General features: G+C 46.7%; 1 protein-coding gene across 1 annotated transcript in view; it reads left to right on the top strand.

Annotated features, from left to right (window-relative positions):
* The window catches only part of LOC121540761 (synaptotagmin-7-like), a 157,518-nt gene extending 149,563 nt beyond the window's left edge, over positions 1 to 7,955 (top strand). The window contains exon 3 of the mRNA XM_041849834.1: positions 7,520 to 7,955. Within this exon, the coding sequence (XP_041705768.1) occupies positions 7,520 to 7,606 (87 nt within the window). The 3' untranslated portion in view covers positions 7,607 to 7,955. The remainder of the gene's footprint in view (positions 1 to 7,519) is intronic.
* The last annotated feature ends 2,045 nt before the right edge of the window (positions 7,956 to 10,000 follow it).

Genomic DNA, 10,000 nt, shown 5'->3' with positions numbered 1-10,000 from the left:
AGGCTTCTCCAAGCTCTGATGCTGCTGCTGGTCATTAGTAGCCTAACAAACTTGCTAACTGCCTGGTACTCAGCTCTCTATTGTCCCTCTAATCACTCTGACATCAATTCAAAATCTAATCCAAAATCTAATCAAAGACTTCATGAGAGCCCATGAAGCTCATGTTGCGCAACATTTCTATGTGCTATGCAATTGCGTGAGAAAACAGAGTGATGGCCTCTATTAAAAAGAGGAGGATCCCAGCAGCTTTCTATAGGCTAGGTCTACTATATTTATTTCTCAACTTTCCTAATATTAAGCACAATGTTTATCTTTACAACAGGAGTATAGCCTACGTGGCTGGCATGAAAATGAACCATGGGAAAAGTATCCTCCATTCGCTATTTAAGTGCATAAGACATTTATTATTTCCCGCTGCCCCTGTTTCAAGACAGGTGCATGATAATGGTCCATTCGAAAATCTAAACATATTTCACACATGTATTATTTAGTTAATGTAAAGACAAGAATAGTATTAGTCTATCACTTGTGAATGATGCCTAGCGTAAAGGCAAGAAACACGTGTTTTCTTTTTGACTTTTTCTAATCATAGTCTTACACCTCATGTAGCCTGGCCCATAGGCCTATGTGTTTTGCTAAGGTTTGTATCACAACTAAAGTGGCCAAATAACTTCTTAAAATTAAGCACATTCATCCGCTTGACAACGGGTGTAGAGCCTAACTGGCATACATAAGCAGCGCGTGAGTTTCAAGTTTGGGGAAGAGAATTTTCACCATAAAAGTGCACCTTTATAATAAAAGCATTACATGCATAATCGCATTTGCGGTCACTTTTGATAATGGTGTTTTCCCGCTAATGGAACATTAAGCTAAACGTTCTCATCTGTTGCGTCAGGCTCATTGCTTAAAACAGTTTTTTTGATGCTATTGGTTTTATTAATTTGGGATCTATCGCGTCCCACAACTGTCCCAGACTATGATTGGAATATTTATTTATCGCACAGAATAGAATAGGTCAACTTTTGTACTATGGGGGATAGTAGATTGACATAGGCTAGTGCTTTTGCTGTTCGTTAGGCCGACTCATCTTGTTGGCTGACGAAAAGTAAATGTGGACAGTTCTTCCAATATCTTCAATATGCACCTCGCAGTTGCATCCCCGAAGTGTCTGTCTTCACTTGTAGCCTGTGAGAGAGACCCGGTCACGTGATGGAGAGCCATGTGAGTGAGAGGTGCTTCGGAGCACGCAGTACTCAGGGAGAAGGGTACAACGGCCCTATAAATATATAAATATATGGATTTTTTTCGGGTGCATTACGCCCACACAAAAGGGATGCCGCCGGGAAATTCAAGGCATTATCAAGTGCTTGTCAAACTGTGAATGAGAGACTGATTAAGTGTGTACAGCCTGCGCAGAACAACAAAGTAGAGCTCATGCCTTTCAAGCGACTTTTTTCAAATCATCATTAGTCGCATCATGCAGCCTTACAATGTATTAAAAATCAAAACATATAGCCCAACATTTGTAGAACAACTAAAGTTACATTAATAAATCTAAATTAAGCATATTTAAGCAAATTAAGTACCTATTTCTTTGTTAACCGCTCAACACAGAATAGCCGCATGTGCGCACTTCCTCAAATATTTTGGAGAAAATATCCTTTCTATTTCATTCAGCTTTGTTAAATTGTATTCTTCATACTATAAAATATTCTAAGCAAATCTTGTCTGCTAAATGAACTAGTGTAGCCCACAGCCATATGGCATAGCCAGATCAGGACCTAACACAAGGACAACTCAGAGTATGCTATTCTGTTCTTCTGAAATAGACTACAGTTTCTTCATATCATGTTTCTTTAGACCTGTCTAAAATAAATAATGGATATATTATGAAGGTGTAGGCTATATTACATGGATTTATTAGACTTTTTTAAATGTAGATGTTCCAAAGGTCTGCATCAGTGGCTTGTAGGCTATGTGTGGAAGCTAGGAGATGCTAAATGTGTTCATGTTAATAAGCAGGTCAATTGCTGTGAGACCGACAGTTAATCTGCTTGAAAATCACCGGCTGACTAAATTTCGTGACCACCACAGCCCTAGTTCTGACTCATAACTCCTAGCTAGATGATCTTGGATCATCGTCATAAGCATCTGTTTGAATCTCTGCCTTAATATCACTACCTATCACCAGACAGGAAAAGGATTACAGAGGCAAAGGATTACCTCAGCCCAAAATCTTTCCCCACGAAAGCTATGAGAGAGTGTTTATTGAGGCTTATTTGATCAAATAGAGTAATGTTCAGGTTATTGCAAATGTACTGATATAAGTGGACACACATTCGGTAACTTTGAGAAAAACAACTTAGTTGTTCACTGAGCTGCACTTCCTAACTTCCTGCCAAATGTATGACCATATTAGAGACACATACACTACCATTCAAAAGTTTGGACGCACCTACTCATTCAAGGATTTTTCTTTATTTTTCACTATTTACTACATTGTAGAATAATAGTGAAGACATCAAAACGATTAAATAACACATATGGAATCATGTAGTAACCAAAAAAAAGTGTTAAACAAATCAAAATATATTTTATATTTGAGATTCTTCAAAGTAGCCACCCTTTGCCTTGATGACAGCTTTGCACACTCTTGGCACACTCAACCATGCTTTTCCCACATATGCTGAGCACTTGTTGGCTGCTTTTCCTTCACTCTGCGGTCCAATTCATCCCAAACCATCTCAATTGGGTTGAGGTCGGGTGATTGTGGAGGCCAGGTCATCTGTGGCAGCACTCCATCACTCTCCTTCTTGGTCAAATAGCCCTTACACAGCCTGGAGGTGTGTTGGGTCATTGTCCTGTTGAAAAACAAATTATAGTCCCACTAAGCGCAAACCAGATGGGATGGCATATCGCTGCAGAATGCTGTGGTAGCCATGCTGGTTAAGTATGCCTTGAATTCGAAATAAATCACTGACAGTGTCACCATCACACCTCCTCCATGCTTCACGGTGGGAACCACACATGCGGAGATCATCCGTTCAACTACTCTGTGTCTCACAAAGACACGGCGGTTGGAACCACAAATCTCAAATTTGGAGCATTGGGGGTGACTTCTGGTGTGTCGCCCAAGGTGATGTCCGGCGGGTCCCAAGGAGAGGACTGGAGAGCCCCCTTAGACGAGGTCTGGAAGATCTGGAGGTATCGGGGTCCTTGAGGCTGGAGATAGCAGGGGCCACCAGGAGTCCTTGTGGCCACAGGTTGGGCCTTGACAGAGGCAGGCTGAACTTCGAAGACAGGGCTGATCCCACCAGGCCGTGGCAGGAGAGGCCCCAACGTCCAGGCTGCACTTGACATCTGGAGTAGCTTCAGGCTGTGGCTCCATCCTAGCCACAGCCTGAAGCAGGTGATGAGCAGGTGATGAATCTACCACTGGCTTGGCTCCGGGTCAGGAGCGGAAAGGGGCTTCCAGGGGAGAGCAGGTGGAGTCTTTGTGGCTAAAGCTTCCAGGGTAGCAGGCAGTCGAACCTGGGGCACCCGAGCATTTGCCTCGACCAGCAGGGGGTCCCCACTGGGAGGAGAGGACGACTCCGCAATGGCAATCAGAACAGGACCCATGGCAGCGAGTCTCCTTAATTATGGCTAGTCAATGCTCTGGCTGAGGGAGGTGCAGACCTTGTGGTGGACTGTCCATTGTAGAGTTGTGTCGAACTGGAAGGGAGCTAGGCCGCTCTGGAGAGCAGAAGCGGACTCGGTTCTCCGGTGGCTCAGGCCCGAGGGGGCCCTAGAGGGTCGTCGATCAGGAAAGCAGCTGGGCTACTCCGGGGGGAAGTGGCGATACCAACGACCTTGCAGATACGACGTAGGCTCCAGCTGGGGGGACCTGGAGTGACGTCGATCTGGTGAATAGCTGGGCCACCTTGGGACGTAGTGGAGGTGGCGAATGTACAGGCTGGGGGGGCCTGGAGTAGTGTCTCTCAGGGGAGTAGTCTGGCTGTCTCAGGAAGTAGAGGCGGTTGTGGCCCTCCCACGGCGTTGACGATAGCTTTCATCCATAACCGTCGTTTACATGGTTATACGGTAATTGTGCCAGCCCTAGTGTGTGTCACACAATAGCAGGTTAAACAGCCGAGTGGCACAGAGACCTGGAGTCTTCCACCTGGAACCCACTGGAATGTATTGCTTTAAACAGGCAATCAACATGTAAATGTCAGGGCTGAGTGTGTGAATGATAATCAGTGAGGATCAGAACGAGGCTAGATTTGACTTTGATGAGCAGCAATCACAGAACCATCAGGTAAAGGACTCGATGGAAAGAGCTCTATTCAGGAGATAATTAAATCATCTCTCTCTGTGTGTGTGTGTGTGTGTGTGTGTGTGTGTGTGTGTGTGTGTGTGTGTGTGTGCTTTACTCAGGAGATAATAGGATAGGCTTTTACAACTTAGTAGAGCACAAACAGCTTACAGAGAGCAGATCGCAGCTAACCACTAACCTTCTGTCTCCCCCCTCTCCTCCTCTTCTCACCTTCTCTCCTCCTCTCCTCCACTTCTCTCCTCCTCTCCTCTTCTTCTCTCCCCTCTCCTCTTCTTCTATCCCCTCTCCTCCTCTTCTCTCCCCTCTCCTCCGCTTCTCTCCCCTCTCCTCCTCTCCTCCTCTCCTCTTCTTCTCTCCTCCTCTCCTCCTCTCCTCTTCTTCTCTCCTCCTCTCCTCCTCCTCTTCTCTCTGCTTCTCTCCTCCTCTCCTCCTCTCCTCCTCTCCTCCTCTCCTCTTCTTCTCTCCTCCTCTCCTCCGCTTCTCTCCCCTCTCCTCCTCTCCTCTTCTTCTCTCCTCCTCTCCTCCTCTCAACTTCTTCTCTCCTCCTCTCCTCCTCCTCTCTCCTCCTCTCCTCTTCTTCTCTCCCCTCTACTCCTCTCCTCCTCTCCTCTTCTTCTCTCCCCTCTACTCCTCTTCTCTCCTCTTCTTCTATCCCCTCTCCTCCTCTTCTCTCCCCTCTCCTCCGCTTCTCTCCCCTCTCCTCCTCTCCTCCCCTCCTCTTCTTCTCTCCTCCTCTCCTCCTCTCCTCTTCTTCTCTCCTTCTCTCCTCCTCTTCTCTCTGCTTCTCTCCTCCTCTCCTCCTCTCCTCCTCTCCTCCTCTCCTCCTCTCCTCCTCCTCTCTCCTCCTCTCCACTTCTTCTCTCCCCTCTACTCCTCTCCTCCTCTCCTCTTCTTCTCTCCCCTCTACTCCTCTTCTCTCCTCTTCTTCTCTCCTCCTCTCCTCTTCTTCTCTCCCCTCTCCTCTTCTTCTATCCCCTCTCCTCCTCTTCTCTCCCCTTTCCTCCGCTTCTCTCCTCCTCTCCTCCTCTCCTCCTCTCCTCTTCTTCTCTCCTCCTCTCCTCCTCTCCTCTTCTTCTCTCCTTCTCTCCTCCTCTTCTCTCCGCTTCTCTCCTCCTCTCCTCCTCTCTTCTTCTTCTCTCCTCCTCTCCTCCGCTTCTCTCCCCTCTCCTCCTCTATCTTCTTCTCTCCCCTCTCCTCCTCTCCTCTTCTTCTCTCCTCCTCTCCTCCTCTCCTCTTCTTCTCTCCCCTCTACTCCTCTCCTCCTCTCCTCTTCTTCTCTCCCCTCTACTCCTCTTCTCTCCTCCTCTTCTCTCCTCATCTTCTCTCCTCCTCTCCTCTTCTTCTCTCCCCTCTCCTCTTCTTCTTTCCCCTCTCCTCCTCTTCTCTCCTCCTCTTCTCTCCCCTCTGCTCCTCTCCTCTTCTTCTCTCCTCTCTCCTTCTCCCCCTCTCCTCCTCTTCTCTCCTCCTCTCCTCTCCTCTTCTACTCTCCCTCTCTCCTCCTCTCCTCTCCTCCTCTTCTCTCCTCCTCTTCTCTCCTCCCCTCCTCCTCTCCTCTCCTCCTCTCCTCCTCTTCTCTTCTTCTCTCCTCCTCTCCTCCTTTTCTTCTCCTCCTCTCCTCCTCTCCTCCTCATCTCTCCCCTCTCCTCCTTTTCTCTCCTCCTCTCCTGCTCTTCTCTCTTCTCTCCCCTCTCCTCCTCTTCTCTCCTCTCTCCTCCTCTCCTCTTCTTCTCTCCCCTCTCCTCCTCTTCTCTCTTCTCTCCTCCTCTCCTTTTCTTCTCTCCCCTCTCCTCCTCTTCTCCCCCCTCTCCTCCTCTTCTCTCCTCCTCTCCTCTCCTCTTCTACTCTCCTTCTCTCCTCCTCTCCTCTCCTCCTCTTCTCTCCTCCTATTCTCTCCTCCTCTCCTCCTCTCCTCTCATCCTCTCCTCCTCTCCTCTTCTCTCCTCTTCTCTCCTCTTCTCTCCTCCTCTCCTCCTCCTCTCCTCCTCTCATCCTCTCCTCCTCTCCTCTTCTTCTCTCCCCTCTCCTCCTCTTCTCTCTTCTCTCCCCTCTCCTCCTCTTCTCTCCTCTCTCCTCCTCTCCTCTTCTTCCTCTCCTCTCCTATTCTCTCCTCTTCTTCTCTCCCCTCTCCTCCTCTCCTCTTCTTCTCTCCCCTTTCCTCTTGTTTTCTCTCCTCTTCTCTCCCCTCTCCCCCTCTCCTCCTCTCCTCTTCTTCTTCTCCTCTCCTCCTCTTCTCTCCCCTCTCCTCCTCTTCTCCCCTCCTCTCCTCCTCTTCTCTCCTCCTCTTCTCTCCTCTTCACCTCTTCTTCTCTCTTCCTCTCCTCCTCTTCTCTCCTCCTCTTCTCTCCTTCTCTCCTCCTCTTCTCTCCTCCTCTCCTCTTCTTCTCTCATCCTCTCCTCCACTTCTATCCTCCTCTCTTTCTCTTCTCTCCTCCTCTCCTCTCCTCCTCTTCTCTCATCCTCTCCTCCTCTTCACTCCTACTCTCCTCCTCTCCTCCTCTTCTCTCCTCTTCTCCTCTTCTTCTCCTTTCCTCTCCTCCTCTTCTCTCCTCCTCTTCTCTCCTTCTCTCCTCCTCTTCTCTCCTCCTCTCCTCTTCTTCTCTCATCCTCTCCTCCTCTTCTCTCCCCCTCTTCTCTCCTCCTCTTCTCTCCTTCTCTCCTCCTCTTCTCTCCTCCTCTCCTCTTCTTCTCTCCTCCTCTCCTCCACTTCTCTCTTCCTCTCTTTCTCTTCTCTTCTCTCCTCCTCTTCTCTCCTCTTCTTCTCTCCTCCTCTCCGCTTCTTCTCTCCTCCTCTCCTCTTCTTCTCTCCTCCTCTCCTCCACTTCTCTCCTCCTCTTCTTTCCCCTCTCCTCATCTTCTCTCTTCTCTCCCCTCTCATCCTCTTGTCTCCCCCCTCCTCTTCTTCTCTCCCCTCTCCTCTTCTTCTCTCCCCTCTCCTCCTCTCATCCTCTCCTCCTCTCCTCCTCTCCTCCTCTCCTCCTCTTCTCTCCCCTCTCCTCCTTTTCTCTCCTCCAATCCTGCTCTTCTCTCTTCTCTCCCCTCTCCTCCTCTCCTCCTCTCACTTTTTCCTTTCCTCTTTTCTTGACCCCTTCTCCTTTCATCTCTCTCATCCCTTTTCTCTTTTGTCCCCTCCTCACCCATCCCTCCTTCTCTCCCCCTCCCCTCCCTCTCCTCTCTCTCCCCTCCCTCCCTCTCTGTCTCAAGGGGAAGAGGAATAAGCCAGGAGTGGAGGCGGCTGGTACTTCAGAGGCGGGTCGTGTGCGAGGAGGAGAGAAGAAAGCCATCAAGTAGGTCCCTCCCTGTAGACTGCATAGGAACACCTGGGCTAGTGGGGTCAATGAATAACCACAACATGCACTACTTTACCATTCAGTTCGGTTCAACCCTGAACCCCCCCACATTAACACTATGGTAAAACTGGCAACTGGTATTGGTATTAGTACTGGTAACTGGTAACTGGTACTAAGCTGTTCATCTGAAAGTCCAAAAACCAATGGATGTGACTTATGGAGAATATGATGGTTTAACAAAACTGTTTGATGACAGGGGTGACAGATCAAACTAGTAGTGCATTATGGGAAAGTACATAACCGTATTTGATTGCAGGGAACCTGAAAAACAACATTGTTTGTTTACAGTCATTTGAGTTAAGTGTTGTTGTTGTTGATATTGTTGCTGAGAGACACAAACCAACTAGGTTAGTTAAGATGCTTTTAATGTTCTCTGTCTGGGAGGTCAGGGAGAGTGGGAGTCAGTGAGTGAAATGTTAATATGTGATTTAATCACTATAGATTGGTGCTTCATTATCTTGCTTGTGATTGGTCCTCCATTATCTTACCTGACCGTGCCAGGGAAGTTCTGTCAAGGAAATTGCGTTACACTGTTGTTATCTCCTAGGAGATAGTGTCCCTAAGTACAGCGTGCCTACAGCGAAGACACTCCTGATTGAGTTAGTTCTCAAATATATATCTACCTCTTTGAATGTTAAAGTGCTTTAGAATGGTGCTGGAGTATAGGTCACTTTGTCTATTACGACGCAAGATTTTTATATGACGTCGAAGATCATTATGGTAATTATACATTTTAAGTAGCCTTTTCATTTGTGTTTTTAAACGTCTAATGCAGCCATTTTTTTAAACCTCAATATCAAATCATTTCTGGGTAACAATTAAATACCTTACTGTGATTGTTTTCATTTAAAATGGTCAAAAATAAACAAAATTAGTATATTTACATTTTAGTAATTTAGCAGACGCTCTTATCCAGAGCGACTTACAGTTAGTGAGTGCATACATTTTTTCATACTGGGCCCCCCGTGGGAAAAAAACGAACCCGCAACCCTGGCGTTGCAAGCGCCATGCTCTACCAACTGAGCTACACGGGGCTAGTATCTTAGCGAAGAGCAATTTCTCAAGCAAGAATATTGCCAGGACAGTCTGGAAGTGGTCTGAGTGGGGAGGGGAAAAGCAAAAAACAAGCTGTTATTGGCCGAGAGGTTTGGAACTCTCTTTCTTATTGGTCTATTAACTAATTTAGGGCCTGGTGATTATACCAGACAGGCCAAAACTCCATCCCACCAAAACAGGCTGAAATGTCATATGGTCTTTTCAAACAGCTGTTACACTAAAAGGGCATTATCATCATTTTCACAGTATTATTCCAACCTCAGAGTGTGGAAATAAATAGAAATATATATATATAAATATATATAAAACATAAGAAGTTTTTGCACTGGGCCTTTAACAATTGCTTTCCTGCATGCAGGCAGACTATATTTATCGCTATCGCTGCACTGAATCGAACTACAGTATTAGGTTATTAACAATGGGCATCATCACTATAATGCTGTATTTCTCAACACTGGATTTACATGATAATCTCTTCTTATCATCTCTTCTACATCCAGCTCTAATATCCTCATATGGTGTGATGTGTATTTTAAATATCATTACAACTCAAGCCTCAACGATATGGTCCTTCCTTTTGAATATGAATTGTTTGTTAACTTGGCTCATTTAAAATCTCTCTCTTAACGTTTGTATTTCTTTTCCTTACTGGTTTCAGGAGCTTTGATGTGGTCTTTGTTTTTCAGGATTATATTATATTATACATCTCATCTGACACTCTTTTTCCCCTCTCCTTCCTTTCTGTCCCCTTTCATGATCTCTCCCTAACTCCCTCTCTCTCCTGTTGCTGCGTAACTGGCTTCTCCTGCTGTGTGGTGTCACTGACTACATCAGTGGAGAACTGTCTGTGATTCCCGTTTTTTTTTACACCATTTCTATTTTCCTTTCTGTGTTTCTGCTGGCCTGTCTGTACCTCTGTCTGTGGTTATTCTCTCATCATGTTAATCTCTTTCTTACTCCTTGAGCTAAAGGATGTGGTGCGCCGGATTTCTTAACCTCACCTCGATTTGTTTTAAGTGTTCTCATTGTTCATTGTTGTTGCTGATAGAGTACAGTGTGCTGCTATATACAGGAGGGATACATACATGACAATCTCTCTCTCTCTCTCTCTCTCTCTCTCTCTCTCTCTCTCTCTCTCTCTCTCTCTCTCTCTCTCTCTCTCTCTCTCTCTCTCTCTCTCTCTCTCTCTCTCTCTCTCTCTCTCTCTCTCTCTCTCTCTCTCTCTCTCTCTCTCTCTCTCTCTCTCTCTCTCTCTCTCACTCTCTCACTCTCTCACTCT

The sequence above is a fragment of the Coregonus clupeaformis genome, chromosome 26 (assembly GCF_020615455.1).
Source record: "Coregonus clupeaformis isolate EN_2021a chromosome 26, ASM2061545v1, whole genome shotgun sequence".
In the NCBI taxonomy this organism is placed as follows: domain Eukaryota; kingdom Metazoa; phylum Chordata; class Actinopteri; order Salmoniformes; family Salmonidae; genus Coregonus; species Coregonus clupeaformis.
Note: the sequence above shows the minus strand (reverse complement) of the source record. Positions and strands in the feature narration are given on the sequence as shown.